The following is a 23,191-nucleotide window of genomic DNA, read 5'->3' as shown; positions in this document are numbered from 1 at the left end:
ACTGACTCCGAGCCGCCCGAGCCGAGATGAAACAGAGAGGGGTTCCTGTGTTTTACTTAGCTAAAGACAAACAATGTCAACGTGGAGTGGAAAATAATTATATTATTCCAATTTCATCCAAACATTTGATCATGTATAACAATTACATGTTCAAGTGCAAAATATCAAAACATATACATACAGCAAAGACGTTTATACACTTACTACAAATATAAACATTGCTACGTGTTAAAATACATAAACACTCAACAAACATCAACAGGAATGTTAGAATCATATGAGTATTTACACGATGAATTATATACAAAACCGTACATAAATACAAGTGAAAGACTGATAACGCCATTGATCCAGAGTCATCACGTGACAACAGGACTAGGTTCGGTAATCACGAGGATAGACTGGGTTTGAGACCGAATCAGTAAAATGGTGTGGATCTTTTTGGTTCTGGCGGCATAGGGGCCTCCTTCTGGCTTTCGGGGACTTCCTCAACCTCAACGCAACATGACAGGCCTTGTTAATGTCGTATAACTGCATGTCAACTGTCATGTCATACACTGCTCATAGTTAATGGGATAAAAGAATGTATATATATGAGAGGTGACGTCGAGGTATACCATGTCTTTATCACACTAGCCCATGCAGGTTTAAACACTGATACTCTTCAGTCGGTCATCCCTGAGTTTCAGGACACAATCACAGATGTTTGTTTGTGGTTATTTCCACCTTTAAAGAGTCACCTCCTCCTGCTCTGTTTGAAATCCTTCACCAGTCTGGACATTTCCTCCAGACCCTCACACAGTCCCTCCCCGGTCGTTGCGCATGTCCCCTGGATGTACCACTTCCGGTCCGTCAACTTCTGAAGGTGAAGGGCGTCCACTACTTCCGACAACTTCGTGGCAGCTTCAGGAAAAACGTGTAAAGAAGCGATAACAATACAGTGGTGAGTGAGTGAGTGAGTATGGCTTTACGCCGCTTTTAGCAATATTCCAGCAATATCAGGGCGGGGGACACCAGAAATGGGCTTCACACATTGTACCTATGTCGGGAATAGAACCCGGGTCTTCGGCGTGACGAGCAAACGCTTTAACCACTAGGCTACCGGACCGCCCCCAATGCAGTGGTAGTGAGAAGAGACTATGTTACCTTGTGTTACAATATATTAACTTACAAAACACCAATTCTTACATACTGATAATGATCAACCGAAATAATATAACACAATCATAATATGACAAGAAATGTGGATAGCAACTTCTTCATTATACGGACATGGCGTTTCGGAAATATAGTGTCTGCCCCTTCTTCAGCTGATGAAAACTTAATATAAAAAACCCTATTCATACGTAAACCCAACTTCTAATTGCCTACAAAGACTTTCAGAATCATAATAATAATCATCGTCATCATCACTACAATCATAATCAGCTGCAGCATCAGTATCATAATAATTCGACATAAAGATAATCCTGAGCTTTAAGGTGTGTGTGTTGCTAATACAAGGGCAGCCACATTCATTTTCTGAATCGCCAATGTGCCTACTTGGCAATTCTTGCTTGTTAGCCAGGACGACGACAGGAACGGATCTCATCTCGTCGCTGTCGATGAGGTTCATCAGTTCATCTCGTGACTCGGCAAACCTCTCCCTATCGTTGGTGTCCACCACGTACAAGATACCTGAAATAAACAAGCTGATATTCAGTTCTGGCCACAGAGCCGATGGAATTTTAACAAACCTATCGACAATTGCAAAGGAGTTCACATAGTTTCACGATGTCGGGAATCGAGCCCAAATTGAGGACAAAGGAAGGCAATGACCATTTGGCTATCAACCTCCCCATATTCGTAAAACGTAAACTCATATATGCAGCTATGTAAAAATGGTCAGGGAGCAGCGCATTAGTGATACGACTCACGTGTTTGAACTATGTCCGGAATTGAACCCAAATGTGGGACCAAGGGAAGCATTAACCATATCACTACCCGGCTCCATATATCGTGTCCCGATAATATAGTTTATTATAGCTAAAATGGATAGAACTATCATCAAACCGCCCGCGGGCATTGTAACTTGATAATGCCCTCATATTGCTTGACGACGCGCCATTATCACGCCCGTTGTTAGGTGACGTCACGTTCAATAGTGACGTCATCTGGTTTGTTCTATGAAGTTTCCATATTTGTAAAAGCGGGTCAGTAACATTCGTGTTGATTGCAGTAAATGTTTCAAAACCGATATTGTTGATTCTTTTTATTTGATAACAAATTCCATCCTTTTTAGCTATAATAACGGTAACGCTATTTTCAGGGCATAATCATTTGCAGAAGCCCTCTGTCTTTTCAGTTAATGGAAGACCGTTATAGTAAGCATGTCATGAGATAAAAAAAACAAAAGAAACGATGTTTCCGAGTTAAGAGATGTAATAGGAAACTGACCACTGCAGTTCTGGAAGTAGTGTCTCCACAGGGGTCTGATCTTGTCCTGACCGCCGACATCCCACACGGTGAAGTTGACGCCCTTGCAGGGGCTGACGGTCTCCACGTTGAAGCCGATGGTGGGGATTGTGGAGACGACCTCGTTCAGCTTCACCTTGTACAGGATCGTCGTCTTACCTACAACATGCAGACCACGGTCCATGCAATCACTGTGTCACATAAATAGCTTTTAGTGTGCACATAAACAAAATGTATTTTTGCCAATCTGAGAGCTAATGATTATTGTACTTTTTCACACTTTGTTTCTCTTAACATCACAGCTGAATATGAAAATATGTATATTTTGCAAGAAAATGACAAAACATAATAATAAATACATATTTTTGTATAGTTTTGTAAAAAATGAACGAATAGAGTTATACCTTAAACTTAAATGAATAACGTATATTTTAATAAAGTGAAATACCATTATCTTAATAATAGTGTGTTAAAAAGGTGACTGCACTAAACATTAATAAACATACCGGCAGCATCGAGTCCAGCCATCAGAATTCTAGCTGGGTCTCTGGAAAACCCAGAGAATAGGCCTGTGAAGTCAGCAAGTTTATCCAAGATAACACCCATGACTTGTCGAGCTCTGGAACGGTTGTGAAATATTAACTTGTAATTGGTTGTATGTTCTCTCCTGGCTGTAGATCTTCACCATCAGCAATGTAACAAATCCAATGCCCTCTAAGCACAGTGAATATTCCCTGAATTGTACCAAGTTCTGTAGAAATAGTATATGTGAACTTGAAGAAGTTATATCACACTTTTTCTTTCCCACACAGTAGTCACCAATTATTATCCCCAGTCATCTGTATATGCTTAGCCCTCGCTGATATGACCAGACACACCACTGACAACCTGATATACTTCACATTCAGGAAGCCAGGCGGCGAAATATACAACACGCAACTTTGCCCTTTCAATGTCTGGCCACGTGGAGTTTTATAAATAGCTCACGACTGCGATGTGGATCGCGACAGGGTGTATACAAATGACGTCACGCGCTATCAACACAACAAACTGGTCACTTGATTGCAGTATACACAAGACAATGTGGTGTGATTGCTCTCTGCCAGTGAAGCAGTGGAGATGCTGGTATATCTATATTGTACAGATACGATATAGGTGCTACATATATAGTGTAGAGATGTACTCGTTTTGAAAAAGAATGTTTGTCTCACCCAAATGTCTACATATCACGATGGTAAATCTAAATATAGTGTCGTTAATCAATATTCAAAGATTGACATCAAAATTATTATTGCGTTTTTTGGTGGGGAAAATGTAAAAGCCGGTTTGCATACTGTGTACATCCGGGTATCCGAGTGGGCACACCGGGTTTCACCTTCATGTTGCAATTAAAAGAGAAAACACACTGACGTCAGTTCTTATAAATAAACAAGTTCACAATAATAACTTCACTTCTGGTGTATAATCATCAACACACAAAATATTGCTAGATCAGCCAATCTAATGAAACCATGGCACAATGTAGCAGCGCAGTGAATCAGAAAGACCTATTAACCCAAAGAGGGGGCACGGGTGGCCCAGTTGTCTAAGGCGCCGCGATTCGCTGTGCAGAGTTGCGTCCCGTAGGCACGCCAGAAACCTATGATTGTGGGTTCAAATCCCAGTTCGCCCTGATAATGTTTTTAGGTTTGTCAGGACCATACTCGTGCTCGTGGGTTTCACCGAAGTGGTAAACGTCTGAGACCTGCATCACTTCGGGCATTCTTCCTACATTAAGCTGACACGCAGCGATATAACTGGTATAATGGAAAAAGCGGCGCTGATCCCAAAACACTCCATATCTCTCAACATCGCTGTTTTGAGGTTGCACAAATTGTCCATTATTATTTTCTCATTATATTATTCTCTCCCGTTTGCCTCACGGGTCTCGGTTATCTCCGTCTATCAATATGTAGAACCCCTGCAAGTAACATCACGCTGTGTGGTATTGTTTACATGTAATATAACTACTATAAATGTATGGACATGAGATAATTATTATAAACGGGTAGAAACATATCCCTCATTCTGTTATATCAAACGTTTGGTAGTCGAGGAAAATACCCTGGCTTACATCATCCCTGTCTTTATTTATACAAACACAATAAAAATATCTTGCCCGGTGGGCACTCCAGGGCAGAATACGAGCAGATTTTAGTGGTTCAATATATACATGGCAAGAGCTGGATGTACGCAAATATATTGTCATGTGGGTAAAGGTATTCGTTAGGCTACTAAAATCATTTTTTTGTTTGACTTTTTGTTCCTGACTGGAATATACTCAGTCTCAACAAACATCGGCAAACTTAGAAATATTAGAATAATCAGACAATTCTTCAATTACATTAAACATTCGCGAAATGTCGTTTTGACGTTACTCATAATGGGATTTCCTCAGATCTTTGTTTAGCGGAAGCGAGAGCAAACATCTGATTTTGATGAGATTGTTTTCCTTCTCACATTTGTTATTTCATCACTTCTGACATAATTACATGGGTATGAATTGCTAAAATGAATGAAAGGACTGCATCTTAGTGTGGAGCAAGTCCTTGAGCCAATATGAATGATTAATATATTTGAACCAGTTTTATCCACATCTCCTAGAAATATCAGCTTTGGTCAAAAACTTGCTCATGGTCAGAATGTTCCTTAAAATATTTAAAATCAGCCTTTTTGACACATTTTAGCCTTACCTAAACATTAAATTTTGCCATAAGCCCCAAACATGAAAGTCATGAAACGAAAAATGCCAAATTGAATTCTCATTCAAATTAACACACGTGAAAGCTGACTTCTAAAGGTTTTGATGGTTTCTTAAAATTATGCATTTCTTGTGGAGCTAAAAGACCCATATCCTTTATCGAACCATCTTCCTGGTGCAAGGGAGTTAACTGCCCATGAAAGTCCAGGTTCCACCATTGTCGAACAAGGCTTAAATGTTGCGGCTCGATCGTAGGGAAATCACAAACTATTACATTTTATATCCCTTGTATGTCCCTCATGGCCAATCAGATTCCACCACTCATTTTATTTGCATTCGCTGTTGTTTTTGTTTTAAAAAATGGCCGGCTTCCAGTCAAGGCGAATCAAAATCTATATTGTAGTAAAACGGGTCTTACCTCGTGAGGTGCATCACTTGAGGACTTTGTTAAAAAAAATGAAAAGATTTGAAAAATATCCGTCGACGACCAGTTGGCGATACACATGCTCGGCCTATCCTGCAATCGACCGAGATTTGCACGGCTGTCACCATGTTGTGTTGGAGCTCATGGAGTATCTGAAACTTGCTCCATCAAGAAAAGACAGAACACGATTTCAAAAGGTACATGGTACTTATGGAAATGCACAGCAGGAGATGGGAGTAGTAATTGAGATTAGTTTCTGTAAAGTATGTTATGTTAGTGAGTATTGTTTAACGCGGCATTTAGCAATATTCCAGCAATTTAACGGCGAGGAACACCAGAAATGGTCTTCACACATTGTACCCATGAAGGGAATCGAACCCAGGTCTTTGGGGTGACTAGCAAAATCTTTAACCATAAGACTACCCCACCGCACCATTTAAAGTATGTGAACAAAATGCAATATGATAAAGAAATAGCAAGTGGTTTCGTGGAATTCGATTGGTTAACCAAGCAACCAATTTTGCATTAATGTTTCCATAAACCGAAAAATAAAAAGGCCACACCCATTAATTGACTGTTTCCTGATTTGTTGATAGTAGAATGTGCGGGGCTTGTGTTACTGTAGTGAAGGACTATATGTCACTGATGTCCTATTGATATCTCTTGATTTCTATGTTAAAGATTATAAAAATGATAAGTAAGTTGTATGTGAAGTTCTTATTGTTGGCGTGTTTATTTATAAGAATTGACTTCAATAGGTATTTGCGTTTATGGAGATGTGACGTAAAGACAGATTTGCACGTTTTGAGTGAATCTAATCAGTGTGGCTACCGGAATATACGTTTCTTCCTCCATAAATAATCATTTAAATTAAAAGCAATAAAAGCACAAGTTTTGCATTTTTGTTATGGTAATGTATACAGTATTTCTATGTGTAAAGTAAAACATTTTATCATATAGTGGGTGAATTTCTCGGCAGGATAAAGCCCAGGGATAAAAACGATAAGGGTTGGGGTCATATGCGGATAGAGATGCAAACATCAAAGGTCAAGTTTGGGCTACTTTTACTGTTTATAAACAAACATGGCGTCGCCTTTGTCATTCGGCGATGAAGTCAGAGTTAACCAGCAGGAATCTGGATAAACAACTGGGATAATTGCCATGACTATCAAAAGAATAGACTAATATACCGAAAATTAGTGTCTAACTGTGACGTTGCTTTGTCATTTTACAAGTTTTGGCAACTTTGGAGATATGAATTCCGAAACAATATTGCGAGGGCAGTTGCCAAGGGGGATCACTTTCCATATCTGTGCTTGTAGACTTCTGTGGCTTGGAACCTCTTCCACAAATTAAAAAAGTTGGATTTGGCAGAAATATGTTCGTATTATTACCGTGTGTCGTTTTGTCACAGTGTATACATCTGACTGCACCTCGTAACGTTATGACAGGACAGGCCGACTCTCAACAACGTCTGACTGTGGCCGTGATGTTTACTAGACTAGGGTAAGAGTAGCTTCCCTTGATAAAGGGCAGTTACTCTATCGGAAAGACCGATGGATTGCCGCGAAAGGCAAGTAAAAACAATTTGCGTAGGCAATTGTTGTTTTGCATATATATAGTTACCCCACTGTATAAGAAACAGGTTTCTGTTGGAACTATATCCGCTGCTGTCACTGTCCGACTGACACATCACTTACCCTCTGACGTAACATATATTAATGTGCATATTGCAGGAAAACTTGCAGTGTTTATAGGTAATGTTTGTGAGGGATTTTCGAGCACAGAATTGAAGAATGACATTATATGATAAAGAGGTTATCACGCTTGTGTGTTTTGGGATGGTAAATATCATGTATTAGGAGTAAACGCATGATAACCTCTATATACTTGCAGTACCGGATGGCTGATCATGCGTTGTTTTATATTGCAGGGATCATCTGCAAGAACAAATGAAAACGAAATTGAGGACTCCACATACATTACATTGAATTAAATTTAAGAATTTAAATTCGTGTTTTCTTTTTATTTAACAATCATGTAGAAAACTCTATTTCAAAGCCTTTTTGTAACGGAGGCAGATGCAGGTACATGTATATTCCACGCTATCCATTTATTATAATTTTTGGAATGAGCTTGGTGTAAAAGTGACGTACTAAAATGATCTAGACATTATTAAGGAAAACTGAAAACATATATTCGACCATACGAGTATTACCGAAACATCTCCTATGGGTACGAACCACTTTGGTTTAAAAAAGCGTTGAGTTCACACCAAGAAAATCTGGACTCAGTGATGAATATGTGTGGACGTGCCAGGGTAGTTTAAGAGACCGACCATTTAATACTCTTGGGAATAGGAGGGGCTGGGATATAATTTCACTCTTAGTTTCTTTTCTTCTACCACAGCCACAAAACCAGATATATATCAAATGGTCGGTCACTGCAATATATATATATATATATACATATATATATATATATATATAAAGATATGTATAAGGAATATAAAGATATATACTGAACCGCAAAAGAAACGTTACCATAGATAGATATATGAGAAACCTTATTTTCCCAAACACTGTAAACATACTTTGAAACTTGGTAAAACTTGGTAAAACTGATCAAGATTGTAATTGAAGTGTCAAATGTTCTTAAAGTGAAACACAACACCAGTCTCTGAGAAAATGGCATCACGAATCAGTGTCTCGTGTGTCCGCCACAGGCATTGATGGCTGCCGTGCAACGTCGATACATGGAATGGATGAGGCGCTTGATGAAGGCCATAGGCACTTGAGCCCACACACTAAGGAACGCCTGACGCAGTTCAGCTGCAGTTGTCGGCCTTGGTCGGACGTCATTCAGCCGTCTTTGAATCTCTTCTCCACTGATTGTGACGCCAATGCTGGTGCTGTGTTCCCCACTGAAGACGGTCCCGGCGATGACGTGGTGTCAGAATGGGTCTTCGGTGTAGCCTGTGATAGTGGAGGTGTCAGCTCGTCAATCGTCGACGCACGGTGTCTGCATTAATGTGTCGCTGGTGTGTCTCTATGGTCTGTCGAGCAGTTTCCGCAGCAGTTATAAAGCGATCTTGAAGATGCTGTCGCACAATCTGACGATCCTGACGTCGGGTGGTGACCCTTGGTCTTCCACTACGTAGTCGGTCATCTGTATTGTTGGTGGTCTGGTACCGTTGCTGGAGCCTGTATATGGTCCTTACGTGGAATTAAAATGCAGCGGCTACTTGACGAGCGGTTTGTCCAGCTTGCAATCGTCCAAGAGCTTTTCGTCGCTTTTTTCTTGTCAATCTTGGCATGTGGTAGCAATTCAATAACGAATGATTGTTATACGATGTGAGTGGATTCTTATAGGGCAAGAAATTGGTGAACGCATGTGCATTTCAGTTTCCACTCATGTGCATCGGGTTACAATGGCCGTTGCTGTGTTGCGTTTGGGCGATCTGTCTTATTGTCATCCGCTTTGGTTTATTTATCGTCAAATTTCATTTTTCTTGGCAAGGTAATTTTAAACTTTAGAAACTTTGAAAAAAATAACCCAGATATTTAAATGACAACTTTTCATGCAATCTTACTGTGGGTGACGTTTCTTTTGCGGTTCAGTATATATATATATATATATATATATATATATATATATATATATATATATATATATACACATACATATATATATATATATATATATATATATATGTAGTCAAAGCAACCAATCTGCGAGTCTTCAGATATACGTTGTGACAACATAACTTCGCAATGTTGTAGCAACGACAATTTAACGTTGTGACAACGTAGACCTGTTTGCTGGGATCTTAGTAAGTCAACTAAAAGTACTTCCTGATGGGTGACCTCGATTGCATGTTTATCGTATTGTGATCACAAATTTATGGGATTGGTTTATCATATTGATGTCACTGTCTGGGATCTGACAACAGTGGTCTGTAATGTCTCCATGGTGTAATCAATAGTCCTTGTGTGGGTACATGTGTAGGTGGGAGTAGCACCGACACACATCATGCATCTTTCTTCAACTATTTATCAAATTAATAGATGATTCTCAAAATGTTGCTGTGGGAAGCATAAGATTGGGACAGGGTATCTACTCAGCTGGATAGGTCCGCGGAACACTTATTCCAACACTAGGGTCGTCTCTGTACCACATGACCTCGACCACCACATGACTGTCAGATGACCAAGGAGTGAACCTGATTAGATTTATTTTAAATTGTTCTCGTGCTTATCAGCAAACCTGCCCGAGCTCTCATTGCGTCACTACATCACACTGTCGCGGGTGGAGAGGCCGTGTCGGGACACAGGGTAAGTTATGTGTTACACTACAGGGAGACAGAGATATGCAGCATTATGCTGGAACATACATTAGAACCTCAAACTGGAAAGGTCGACTGTTTTTCAGAAATAATCTCACATTGTGTGAAACTGGTCAGTTTAGTCACATCCAGTGCTGGGAATCTACTCTAACCCAGGTCGAAATGGAGTTACGTTCGGTTGAGATTGTGAGAATAATTTACACGTCTACCAGTGTCAATTACCCCTCGAAACAAATGTGAAAGGGGCGTGAAAATTCAAACATTGAATACTTGTACAGGGACTCGTCATTGATATATAGGGTGGAATGGTCGGTGAGCGTTGATCATGAAAATAGGCCACAGTGAAAGACTGGGATCGATAGATGTTATCACAGGTATATAGATTTGTGTGGGGTATATATATTTGATCATTATTTAATGTAATGTTTTTCAGTTATTATTGAAACAAAATGCAAAATTATAGAACATGAAATGTTTATATTAAAACTATTGGTTTATAACATGTTATAACCGGTACATGTATGGACTTGAACCAGTTGGTTGATAATGCATTTGCGACCAACACTAATGCATTAGCAAACCGCACTAATTCATTAGCAACCCACACTAATGCTTTAGCAACCCGCCCTAATGCATTAGCAACCCGCACTAATGTTTTAGCAACCCTAACCCTAACCTAACCTTACCCTAACCCTAACCAAAACCTGACAAAGCGAAAGTCAGTTTTTTAAGTATTTGGACAATGATTAGTTTTCATGAATGTAGTAGTATTTAATGTAAGCTGTGGTAAAGAAGTTATTATATTTATATGCTCGAAATATCTGTAAACTTCCGAAATATCATGGATGGATGTCATGAGTTAAAGTAACATGTGGAATATTCTGTGATGTTCAAGGGACACTGGACTTTTCTGACACTGTGTAGGAAATGCTTGAAGCTGGTAACATTATCTAAGTGCGGCTGGCGCGTCACTGTCTCATCTCACATTACATCCGTCATTACATCAAGACCAGCTTTTGTGTGAAGATCATATATCAGCCCGGATTCCCAGCCTAGGCCTATCTCGGAAGCTTGACTGTTCCGAATAGGTGAATATTATTATCACTGAACATTTTGAAAACACCACTGCCATCATAATTTTGCATTTGATACTGCCACTGACCATTGTACTACCACTCTATTGGGAGTTGCCATTGTAATTGCTGTACAGAAATGAGTATTGATTTATAAAACAAGTTAACTGTGTAATACAATTGTTGATTGTATACCATTTGTTGGTTTCACACTAAATTCTGTTATGAAAAGATGTCTCGATTAACATATTTCAATTGGTTATCGACACCTAACAAGATGTCAGAATCATACTTTGATGAGGAATGTTGATATGAGAGATGGAGTGCTACTGAATGGGAGCCAACACTTGGAAGGCTATTAGTCAACTGTTTGAAGGTGCAAGCGGAAAGTAATTTTATTGAAATAAACTTGCTGTTCAGCGAAATAATTTTGTGCTTCTAACGCATGACATTTAAAACTGTGTCAAACAACAGTTCTTGCAATAATTTAAAATATCACTTCCTGGTTTTATATAACAGAAAACTGCTTATCTCTTTGTAACTGTAACTTAGTCCATGTACCTGACATTTGTCTCTGATGGAGACACATAACTGTTAATGTTGTCCTATCCATCATGTAGTGCACGATTCTCACTGGTACTACTGTATTGTACAAGTTGCATCAATTAAACATGCAAGATAAATATAAATAACAAATCAAATATTTTACATTTAAATATAATTTTATGAACTGCTGCTGTCCTTATACAACATTGATTTCCCTTTGAGTTAATAGTGAGTGAGTGAGTGAGTTGTATTTAACGCCGCTTTGAACAGTATTCAAGTTATATCACGGCATATCAGTTTAACATGGGGGATACAGGTCTCAGACGTTTACCACTTCGGTGAAACCCACGAGCACGAGTATGGTGCTGAAAAACCTAGAAACATAATCGGGGCGAACCGGGATTCGATCCCACAATCGTGGGTTTCTGGCATGCCCAAGGGACGCAAATCTGCACAGCGAATCGCGGCGCCTTAGACAACTGAGCCACCCGCGCCCCCTCTTTGGGTTAATAGGTCGCTCTGATTCACTGCGCTGCTACATTGCATTATTTCCAGACACTCCACGTTAACACAATCCCACTTGTGGTCGAATCCCAATTCCTTGTTACACACATTCATTCGTCAACACTCGCCCCTATCCGTAAACAGCGAGAAGCTTGTCCCGGAATGACACGATCTGGCCACGAATGAATCACTTCCTGCTGCTCAATTTCTCCTTTAGGACCGCCGAGAGTTGAGAAATACACGCACGCACGCAAGCACACAAATACAGTGTATTGAAGAATGTTAGTTCATAATTCATAACATCTGCATACATCTGAGATAATGTTGTTGTTTTTACGAAACGGGATATTTGTTAATTGTTTCAAGATCTGGATGATCCAGGCGCTGAATGGGAGGATAGAAAATACCCTTCCTCAGTTTTGAACGGGACAGTAAATAAGTGCCACAACTACAGCCAGTCTTAGTGTTCCATGTTTAAGGGCAGTAAGCTCGGGTTGTGGCTAAAATTTGTATTTAGTGTACACCGAAAATACAAGGGCTGGTTTTGTCTTTTTGTAGGTAAGTTGGCGACCTCCCAGAAGTTAACAGAACACTTCCTGACATGCACGATATGTACAGAGGTGTTTGACAAGGCCTGTACACTTGTATGTAATCACACCTTCTGTCGGAAATGTGTGGTCAACTACACCAAAACCAGACCAGAAGCCATCAGTGCCAAGTCTCTCCTGTGTCCATTCTGCAGCAAGATGACGAAAGTGTCTGCCCCTGAGAGACCAGTGGAGGAGTGGGCGGATGACTTCAAGCCTAGCTTTGCCATCCAGGGACTCTTGGACTCGTTTGGCCCCGGATGTAAAGGTGAGAGTTTGTGGTTTGTACGTATATAAGTGTGGTTCCTAGGTCTGAGTGAGTAAGTGTACTGAGGATACGAACGTGTGTGAAGTTGAGAAGAAACTTTTCTGTGAATTTTCTAAACCTGTTGATGGTGTTGTTTGGAAGGCTTGTGTAAAAAATGAAATCCTATTGTGAACATGTGCTTAATGAGTAACATCCATGTGATCTAAGGTCTATCTCAGACACAGACGTTGTCTTTTCTACGATCTATGTGGTAAAATAAACCAGTGCAACAAATCCAGTGTTATTTGAATAATATTTCACGAAAGCACAACACATCCACATAAGTTCACGATGAGCCACAAAAGGTTCCATATGGAACATAATTGCACAGCGCCGTGGTTCTTTTGGTTTTGGTTTGAGAAAGTTACATGGGATGAGTAGTAGTTGGAAAGATGTAAACCAACTTCTTTTCTCACAAATGTTTTAGGGGCGGTCGGGTAGCCTAGTGGTTAAAGTGTTCGCTCCTCACGCCGAAGACCCGGGTTCGATTCCCGCCATTGGTTCAATGTGTGAGGGCCATTTCTAATGTGTCCCCCACCGTGATATTGCTGGAATATTGCTAAAAGCGGCGTAAAACTATACTCACCAACTCACTCACTCACAAATGTACAATGATATGCCTACATTCGAAGTACTTATATAACTTTTTAAATCATTTCTAACTAACTGTAAATTATAACACTAAACAGCTTTCTGTTATTCGGTTACAATCAAAAGAGGAGATCAAGCTCTGTCCTAGATTGTTGGTTTACCTGCTCCAGAGCGCTTGCGCTCTTCGCCTGCAGCCGCTAGAAGGCGAAGGGCAAGGTACCAGTAGGGTTCTATTCGCTATTTCGCTACCGTGAAACGTTGACCCATTTCGTGAAGCGGGTGTGGCTGTCGAGAGGATCGAGAACAGGCGTACAGCGGGAAACGTTGACACAGTTTCCTTGTAGCGAGGTATTAGCACTTTTGTACAGTGTGAAAAATTTACATTACAAGCTACAGGAGTAAACATATCAGCATTAGGAAGGTAACTCTCACAGGGAAGTTGGCTTCATGGTTTAAAAAACCCAAACACACTCACAACAATTTTAACAATATCTGCATGTCTCCACTGATCGTCTTCATTATGAAATGCAAATTTTCCAGTGTGGATATATCAATGTCAACAGTGCCTTGTATACCACTATGATTGTGTCAACTTAACATCCCAAATACTAGTTTTTTAACATACTATGTTTGTTTTCTACTTTTATGTTACATAAATATTTAGACTGAAATGTTGCATATTCATATTCCTGATTCTGGAGGACCACATGCAAATTACAATTTGTTTTACTTTCTGGGTTACACATGTACGCTTTATGACAGAATAGGTACTGCAGAACTGGTAGTTATGCTACAACATTTCATTGCCCCATGTTGATACTTTGGTTCAAAGTTATCTTGTTAACTCAGATACGACCTACTGCAGTTATTGCAAGGAAGAAGGGGAGACAACTCCAGCTACATCTTGGTTCTCTGTCTGTGATGACGCAATCTGTGAACGATGTTTAAGGATGCACAAACGAATCCCATCTACCAATCACCATGACGTAGTTGACCTGTCTGGAGAGACAAAGGTCAAGGTCAAAAGAAAGGTCATGTGTAAAGTTCACAAGGATGAAAATATCAAATATATTTGCAAAGATTGTAAAACAGCAGTTTGTCAAACATGCTGCATTATCCATCACAGGAAATGTGACTTGGTTGTTGAAATTGAGTCAGAGATTCCTGCCATGAAAACCGAGCTGAGAAAGAATAAAGAGGATTTGTTGAAGAAACAGGACGAGATGAAAACACATGTTAGAAAACAAACCTCCAACGTCGATGAAGCATTAACGCATTACTTACAAATAGAATCGAATATCAAGTCTGCAAGTCTCAAAGCAAAAGAGGTGATCAAAGTCAAGGAACGGAGACTTTTGACTGAACTGAAGGAAATGTCTGACAAACACATTGGAGAACTGAAGGCAGACATAAAGTCAGGTGAGATGTCAGTACAGATGTACCAACAACAGGCTGAACTGATAGACCAGACTCTACAATCTGAGTGTGACATGGGTGTGTATGAGATGTACCAGGGATGTGAGGCCGGTGATGTGGAGGCTGTCGGAGTCGCAGACGTGACGGAGAAGGGAAGAATAGCCAGGATCATGTTCATACTGGACACGGACAAGCTGAGTAGACAACTGGACGATCTACAGCTGGGTGAGATAGACGTCCTGTATGAGGGTGTGCTGGACCTGAAGGCTACTCATGTGTTACAGGACACCATTAACGTCAGAGTAGCAGGAGATGTATATGAACCAAACCTCTATGACGTGACGGTGTTACTGGTGCATGGTACAGACACAGTGGTAGCCTCAGACCACTACAACAACAGCGTGAAATCCTTCTACACCAGGAAAAAGAAGCAATGTCACAGCAGGCTCAGTCTGAGTGGTCCTCTGTGGGGTATAACAAAGTTGAAGGACAACCAGGTGGCTGTCACTGTGCAAGATACCAGACAGATTGTAACAGTACAAGTCAAACCTGACCTGGTGCTGCTGTCAACCATCACAACAATCAAACAGTACTTCGGTATAACGTCTCTGACACCATCAACACTAGCAGCAAGTTCCGTCCTCCCTCCCTGTGTTGATATTCTGGATATGGCGGGACACGTGCTGAAGTCAATTTGTCCTGGCCAACCTAGTAGATACATCTTGAAGTATCCCCTCTACCTCTGTACCACGAGGACAGGAAACATCCTGGTGTCTGACTGGGGATCCAAGTGTGTCGTGTGTCTGACTCCCGAGGGAGATGTGGTGTTCACCTACAGCCCTTCAGGAGACACAGAGATGGAGCATCCACGTGGTATCACAAGTACCAGCACAGGTGACATCCTGGTGACAGACCTCAATCTCGACAGAGTCCTCCATCTGACTGAGGCAGGACAGTTTGTTAGAACCATACTGACATCACAGGATGGAGTCCAGTTTCCACGTGGAGTGTGTGTTGGTGGGCGTGGTCGTATGTACGTGTTTATGTCAGATGAAGTGAAGGTATTTACATTGAACTGAATGAACATGTCGCAATCCTCCTTTCAATAAACTGTAGTCACGTGTGAGTTGAGGATTTAGGTGTAGTATTATGTGTCATTGTGTATTTACCTTTAAGCACATTTCACTGTGTTTTAGTAAAATCACATTAAAAATTAGTCTTTAATCACTCATCTGAGCTTTGCAATTTGAATGTGATGAATGAAGGTCTGTAAGTGTACACATTTTATTTGTAATCTCAGTAGCAAGACACGGCTGTTCACGTACTGCTTTAATTTTTCAGATCTCATCTGAACATGTTTCCTATTTTATATATTACCAACTTCGAATGTAAGTGGCTTTGATGGAAGATCCTTACATCGAATACCAGATCCTCCGCATGATGTGTTTTTCATTTGTGCAACCACTATGACAGCGTAGCGGAGCGTTTCCTTCTGTGTTATAACTAGATGTGTTGTGAGCTATGTCAGTGTAGGATAGATATTTACATGACAATAATCATTGCTTGCTATGCTGAGGATACTAAGCAGCACTGTTTGTTACAGCTTTACACACGGGACGTCGTTTAACTATTTATTCCTGATTTATATCAACAATTCATTTAATGATACCCCAAGATGAATTACTGTAATCATAAACCTACTGTATAATGGATCTATTCGTAATATCTGATTTATCTGTGGAATATTTACGTGACAGCCAGACTTCCTTGATGTGCGGAAAAAAAGAAAAAACAACAACACTGTTTTGTTACAGACTTATAGACATTCTTCAGACCACATTCATCCGGGCGACAGTTGCATTGCAGTGGAGGTCCGCGAGAGTCTGGCGTTTCTGAATTCTGAGTTCGACAGGCTGATCGTGTGACATGCGGTACGAAAACCACCAAAACAGTCAAAGTGAAAAGCCCGTATTTAGCAGCCGTTGTGACCAACCGATCTCCAATTTAGTCACCTTGTATAACATGTGTTGAAATTAAGGGACGAATTTAAGTACAATGTCAGCCGCAGAATCACCTGAAACTACTATTGTACATACATACATTAAATGTACTAAATGTTTTGGTAACTTTACTGAAATGTTTCGCGTTATGAAGCACTGAACCGACAGCTCTCTCGTTTCTGCGGTGAGGACTTGTTACATTCACTTGGTAACTGAGAGGTCGAAGGGAGATAAATCGTGATTAGATGTTTTCGCGAAGCGCAAAAAATACAGTGAACGAATATAAACGTGAAGCCCATTTTATCACAGAGTGTGCTGTTTATGTGTGTTGCAAATAAATTACTCCTCTGTAATTCTATGTTGGTCAACGCTGCAATATTTAAGCTACATGTATGACGGTATATAATCGAGTATGGACGCGAGAAACCAGTGATTGACATCACAAGCAACATCCCAAGTCGTTGGGTCACGATGACACTGTATCATCAAGGTGACGGAGTCTGAGCATTAAGTCGCATCGTACGACCCGCACAGGTTGCTAACCTGGAATCCTAACGTGGAGACCTTCATTGGCTGCTTGTTCACCGCCAGTGCGATAAAGACGCACAAAGGTCTTTCCATATTCATAGGAAATCTCTGCTTGAATCAGAGTCGACTTTATTGAACACTATCAAATTGTGTTGATACCAGGTGTTTAGAAAAAGGTGAGCGGAGCCTGTCCAACCGGCGGCTCCCATTACAATCATGTTAATTTTCACCTGAAAAGACACTGAAACATGTGGATCAAATAAAAAAAGGGAATAACATCTGACATATGTTTCACCATGTTAGTTTTGCCGACGTCGGCAACCTGAACATACTATACAATCAATAGGAGCAAGTGTTATATTCTAGAGCCGAGGGGACTGTTCTCGACCTGTGTACCGTTGTTTTGTACCCAGGGTACATGCATCTAGATGTCCACGATGTTCTCCGATTTGTATGTGTACCATTCCTGTACCCCGCATATATAAAATTGTACCCAGGTTTCAGAGCAAATAAAGAATATTTTGTACAAACCTGCATAACAGTAGCACCAGAATCATGTATTCACCCTGTCGTTATTGTGGAAATCCTACAGGATACAACTAGTAAACCCACCTGTCCATGTCAGACAGAAATCAGTCAGTCTTTGTTCAGTATGTTCATGTTAACAACAGAAAGAAACTTACAGCCGTAAACATGATAAAATTGATCAACTTAGTTTACACGACATTGCAGCGAAGATATGCCATAGAATCCACATTTAAACCCAACAAATAACATACTTACTCAAATAGTTTTATAGGTTTGTCAGTACCGTGGTTTCACCAAAGTGGTAAACGTCTGAGACCTGCAACACTTCGGGCTTTCCCCCGATATTAGGATTGCACGCCATTGTATAACTGGGTATAACACAGATGATATAAACCAACACTAATGCTTTACCAACCAACACTAATACATTACCAACTCACACTAATACATTACCACCCCCCACTAATACATTACCAACCAACACTAATACATTACCAACTCACACTAATACATTACCAACCCACATTAATACATTACCAAATCACACTAATACATTACAACCCCCCACTAATACAAAATCAACTCACACTAATACATTACCAACCAACACTAATACATTACCAATCAACACTAATACATTACCACCCCCCAAAAAAAACCAACAACACAAAAAACAAACAAACAACAAAACAAAACAACAACAAAACAACAACAAAACAAAACAACAACAAACAACAACAACAAATTAAAAAATATAAAAAACCAAAAAACTTTGAAATATTTATATTCAAATAATCAGACATTTTATCGAATTATCTTCCCGAGACACTTAATATAAAAAGTCCAGTTTTCACCAATGCCGAATCATTCGTGACCAACGGGACAAGCCGAATAGAAAATCCAAAAATATTCCTGAGGGATTCTTTAACCGAAGAACTTGAAGCCATACGCGCATTCTGATTGGGTTGTTGTATTTTCGCACATAACATTCTTGCAGGTTACGGAAGGGGCGAGTGTTGACGAATGATGCCGAACTAGACTGGAAGTTCGTGGCTCGATCGTAGCGCCATCAGTGGCTATTACGATTTATGTCCCTTCTATGTCCCTCCTACTGACCAGTTAGGTTTCAACTCTCATAAATACTTGCATTTGTTTAATAAAAATTAAGTGCCCAGTCAAGGCGAGCGATAATCAAAATCTATAATAAGGAAGGGAATTTATGGATGTCAACTTCTTTATTTCGAGCAACACAACGTTTCTGAGTATATACTTACTCCTTCATTCACCCGAAGAAGGAGTTATTATACTCCGAAAAGTTGTTCCTCATAATAAAGAATTTGAAACCATAAATTCTCTTCCTTAAGTGCATCTCTTCTAAATGTCTTTAAAAAATCTATTAAGTAATTAAACGGGTCTTACCTCGGAAAGTGCATCACATCACTTGAGCACTTTGATTAAAAACATTAAAAGATTTGGAAAATATCTGTCGACGCCCAGTTGGCGATACAAATGCTTGGAAAATCCTGCAATCGCCCGAAATTTCACAGCAGTCACCATGTTGTTTCCGAACAGGATGTCGATTTCTTTCCGCGATTTTGATTGGACTATGCTGACTCGTTTGCCAAGTCAAAAAATAACTTTATAATTCAACCCCATGGCCAGTTCGCAAGGGTCGAAACTGGACTTCTATAGTCAGTTAACTCCCTTGCCTTGGGAAGATGTTATCGAACCAAATTCCAAATGCAACATGAATGGTCGCAAGATGATGCATGTCCTGTGTGGCAAGATACCCGTGTGAATAGAACTGTTAACTTTGAAGGAAATAACGGAATTAGAAACCTCCTTTACGGTTTGATTGACCAATCAGAATCAAGCATTCTTCAGGGTCATGGTAGAATGCGTACGTACACAACTACCAACTGCTACACTGAACCCCTCCACAAGGCCTAGAGTCGATTAAAGGGACCTTATTTGGTCTGTCATGTTGGAGTCGTGTTAAAGAGAGATATGAAAGATATGAGAGACAAGATGACACAGAGAGGGGTTCCTGTGTCTTACTGTAACTTAAAGACAAATAATGTCCACGTGGAGTGGAAAATAATTTTATTATTCCAATTTCATCCAAACATTTGATCATTTATAACAATTACATGTTCAAGTGCAAAATATCAAAACATGTACATACAGCATAGACGTTTATACACTTACTACAAATATAAACTTTGCTAGGTGTTAAAATAGATAAACACTGAACAAACATCAATAGGAATGTTAGATTCATATGAGTATTTACACGATGAATTATATACAAAACCGTACATAAACACAAGTGAAAGACTGATAACGCAAATGTTCCAGCGTCATCACGCGACAACAGGACTAGAATCGGTAATCACGATGATAGACTGGGTTTGAGACTGAATCAGTAAAATGGTGTTGACCTTTTTTGTTCTAGCGGCATAGGGTCCTCCTTCTGGCTTCCACCGCAATGCAAACATGACAGGCCTTGTCAATGTCGTATTACTGCATGTCAACTGTCATGTCACACACTGCTCATAGTTAATGGGGAAAAAAAATGTATATATATGAGAGGTGACGTCGAGTTATGCCATGTCTTTATCACACTAGCCCATGCAGGTTTAAACACAGTTACTCTTCAGTTGGTCATCCATGTCGTTTATCACACCCGCCCATGCAGGTTTAAACACAGATACTCTTCAGTTGGTCATCCCTGAGCTTCTGGACACTATCACATATGTATGTTTGTAGTTATTACTGACTCTGGCGAGTTACCTCCTCCTGCTCTGTTTGAAATCCTTCACCAGTCTGGACATTTCCTCTAGACCCTAAAACAGTCCCTCCCCGGTCGTTGCGCATGTCCCCTGGATGTACCACTTCCGGTCCGTCAACTTCTGAAGGTGAAGGGCATCCACTACTTCAGACAACTTGGCGGCAGCTTCAGGAAAAACGTGTAAAGAATCCATATCAATACAGTGGTGAGTGAGTAAGCAATATTCCAACAATACCAGGGCGGGGGACACCAGAAATGGGCTTCACATTGTACCTGTGTCGGGAATAGAACCCGGGTCTTCGGCGTGATGAGCGAACGCTTTAACCACTAGGCTACCCGACCGCCCCCAGTACAGTGGTAGTGAGAAGAGACTATGTTACCGTGTGTAACAAGATATTTACTTTCAAAACACCAATACTTGCATACTGATAATGTTCAACCGAAATAATATAACACACTCATAATATGACAAGAAATGTTATGGATAGCAACTTCATCATTATACGGACATAGCGTTTCGGGAATATAGTGTCTGTCCCTTCATCAGCTTATAAAAAACTTAATATGAAAAACCCTATTCATACGTAAACCTAACTTCTAATTGCCTACAAAGACTTACAGAATCATAATAATAATCATCGTCATCATCACTACAATCATATTCATAAGCAGCATCAGTATCATAATAATTGGAAATAAAGACAATCCTGCGCCTTAAGCTGTGTACGTTGCTAATACAAGGGCAGCCACATTGATTTTCTGAATCGCCCATGTGCCTACCTGGCAAGTCTTGCTTGTTAGCCAGGATGACGACAGGAACGGATCTCATCTCGTCGCTGTCGATGACGTTCATCAGTTCATCTCGTGACTCGGCAAACCTCTCCCTATCGTTGGTGTCAACCACGTACAAGATACCTGAAATAAACAAGCTGATATTCACTTCTGGTCACAGAGCCGGTTGAATCTGAACAAACCTCTCGACAAAGGAGTTCAAATAGTTTCACGATGTCAGGAATCTACCCCAAATGCAGGACAAAGGAGGGCAATACCATTTGGCTACCAACCTTCACATATTAGAAACAGTTATGCTGTACATATGTACAGGTATTTAAGAATGTTCAGGTAGCAGATTATAGGTGATATTGTCATCGATGAGACTCACGCCAGGAATGTCAGGAATCGAATCCAAATGTGGGACCAAGGAAAGCGTTAACCACATGACTAGCTACCCGCGTCCCAATATCTAGTCCCGATAATATAGTTTTGTAAGGGGGTCGTGGGATGAGAAAACGGAAGAAACGGTGTTTCCAAGTTTAGAGATGTAATAGGAAACTGACCGCTGCAGTTCTGGAAGTAGTGTCTCCACAGGGGTCTGATCCTGTCCTGACCGCCGACATCCCACACGGTAAAGTTGACGCCTTTGCAGGGGCTGACGGTCTTCACGTTGAAGCCGATGGTGGGGATGCTGGAGACAACCTCGTTCAGCTTCAACTTGTACAGGATCGTCGTCTTACCTACAACATGCAGACCATGGTCCATGCAATCATTGTGTCACACAAATGGCTTTTAGTGTGCACATAAACAAAATGTATTTTTGACAATCTAAGAGCTGATAAATATTGTATTTTTTCACACTTTGTTTCCCTTAAAATCACAGTTGAATGTGAAAATATATATATTTTGCAAGAAAATGACAAAACATAATAATAAATGCATATTTTTGTAGAAAAAAAATAAAAAACGAACGAAAAAAGTTATACCCTAAACTTAAATGAACAACGTTTGTTTTAATAAAGTGAAATTCCATTATCTTAATAATAGTTTGTTTAAAAAGGTAACTGCACTAAACATTAATATACATACCGGCAGCATCGAATCCAACCATCAGAATTCTAGCTTGGTCTCTGGAAAACCCGGAGAAAAGGCCTGTAAAGTCAGCAAGTTTATCCCAGATAACACCCATGACTTGTCGAGCTCTGGAACGGTTGTGAAATATTTAACTTGTAATTGGTTGTATGTTCTCTCCTGGCTGTAGATCTTCACCAACAGCGATGTAACAAATCCAATGCCCTCTAAGCACAGTGAATATTCCTTGAATTGTTCCCATTTCTGTAGAAATAGTATGTGTGAACTTGAAGGAGTTATATCACACTTTTTCTTTTCCACTCAGTAGTCACCAGTTATTATCCCCAGTCCTCTGTGTATGCTTAGCCCTCGTTGATATGACCACACACACCACTGACACCCTTATATACTTCACGTTCAGGTAGCCATGCGGCGAAACATACAACACGCAACTTAAATATCTTTGCCCTGTCAATTTCTGACCACGTGGAGTTCTATAAATAGCTCACGAC

At 40.2% G+C, this 23,191-nt stretch overlaps 1 protein-coding gene and 1 pseudogene across 2 annotated transcripts in view; one reads left to right on the top strand and one right to left on the bottom strand.

Annotated features, from left to right (window-relative positions):
* LOC124135362 overlaps nt 1–18,049 on the top strand; it is a 26,067-nt gene extending 8,018 nt beyond the window's left edge. The window contains exons 1-4 of one of the 2 annotated variants that reach the window (XM_048399091.1): nt 9,890–9,952; nt 10,859–11,051; nt 12,645–12,941; nt 14,421–18,049. In XM_048399091.1, the coding sequence (XP_048255048.1) occupies nt 12,833–12,941; nt 14,421–16,066 (1,755 nt within the window). In that variant the 5' untranslated portion in view covers nt 9,890–9,952; nt 10,859–11,051; nt 12,645–12,832 and the 3' untranslated portion in view covers nt 16,067–18,049. Of the gene's footprint in view, nt 1–9,889; nt 9,953–10,858; nt 11,052–12,644; nt 12,942–14,420 lie in introns of those variants that run through there. The other variant, XM_048399092.1, reaches the window with a different exon arrangement.
* On the bottom strand, nt 166–23,191 carry LOC124143313 (annotated as a pseudogene).

This window comes from Haliotis rufescens, unplaced genomic scaffold (genome assembly GCF_023055435.1).
Source record: "Haliotis rufescens isolate VD_foot unplaced genomic scaffold, xgHalRufe1.0.p SCAF_19, whole genome shotgun sequence".
Classification (NCBI taxonomy): domain Eukaryota; kingdom Metazoa; phylum Mollusca; class Gastropoda; order Lepetellida; family Haliotidae; genus Haliotis; species Haliotis rufescens.
Note: the sequence above shows the minus strand (reverse complement) of the source record. Positions and strands in the feature narration are given on the sequence as shown.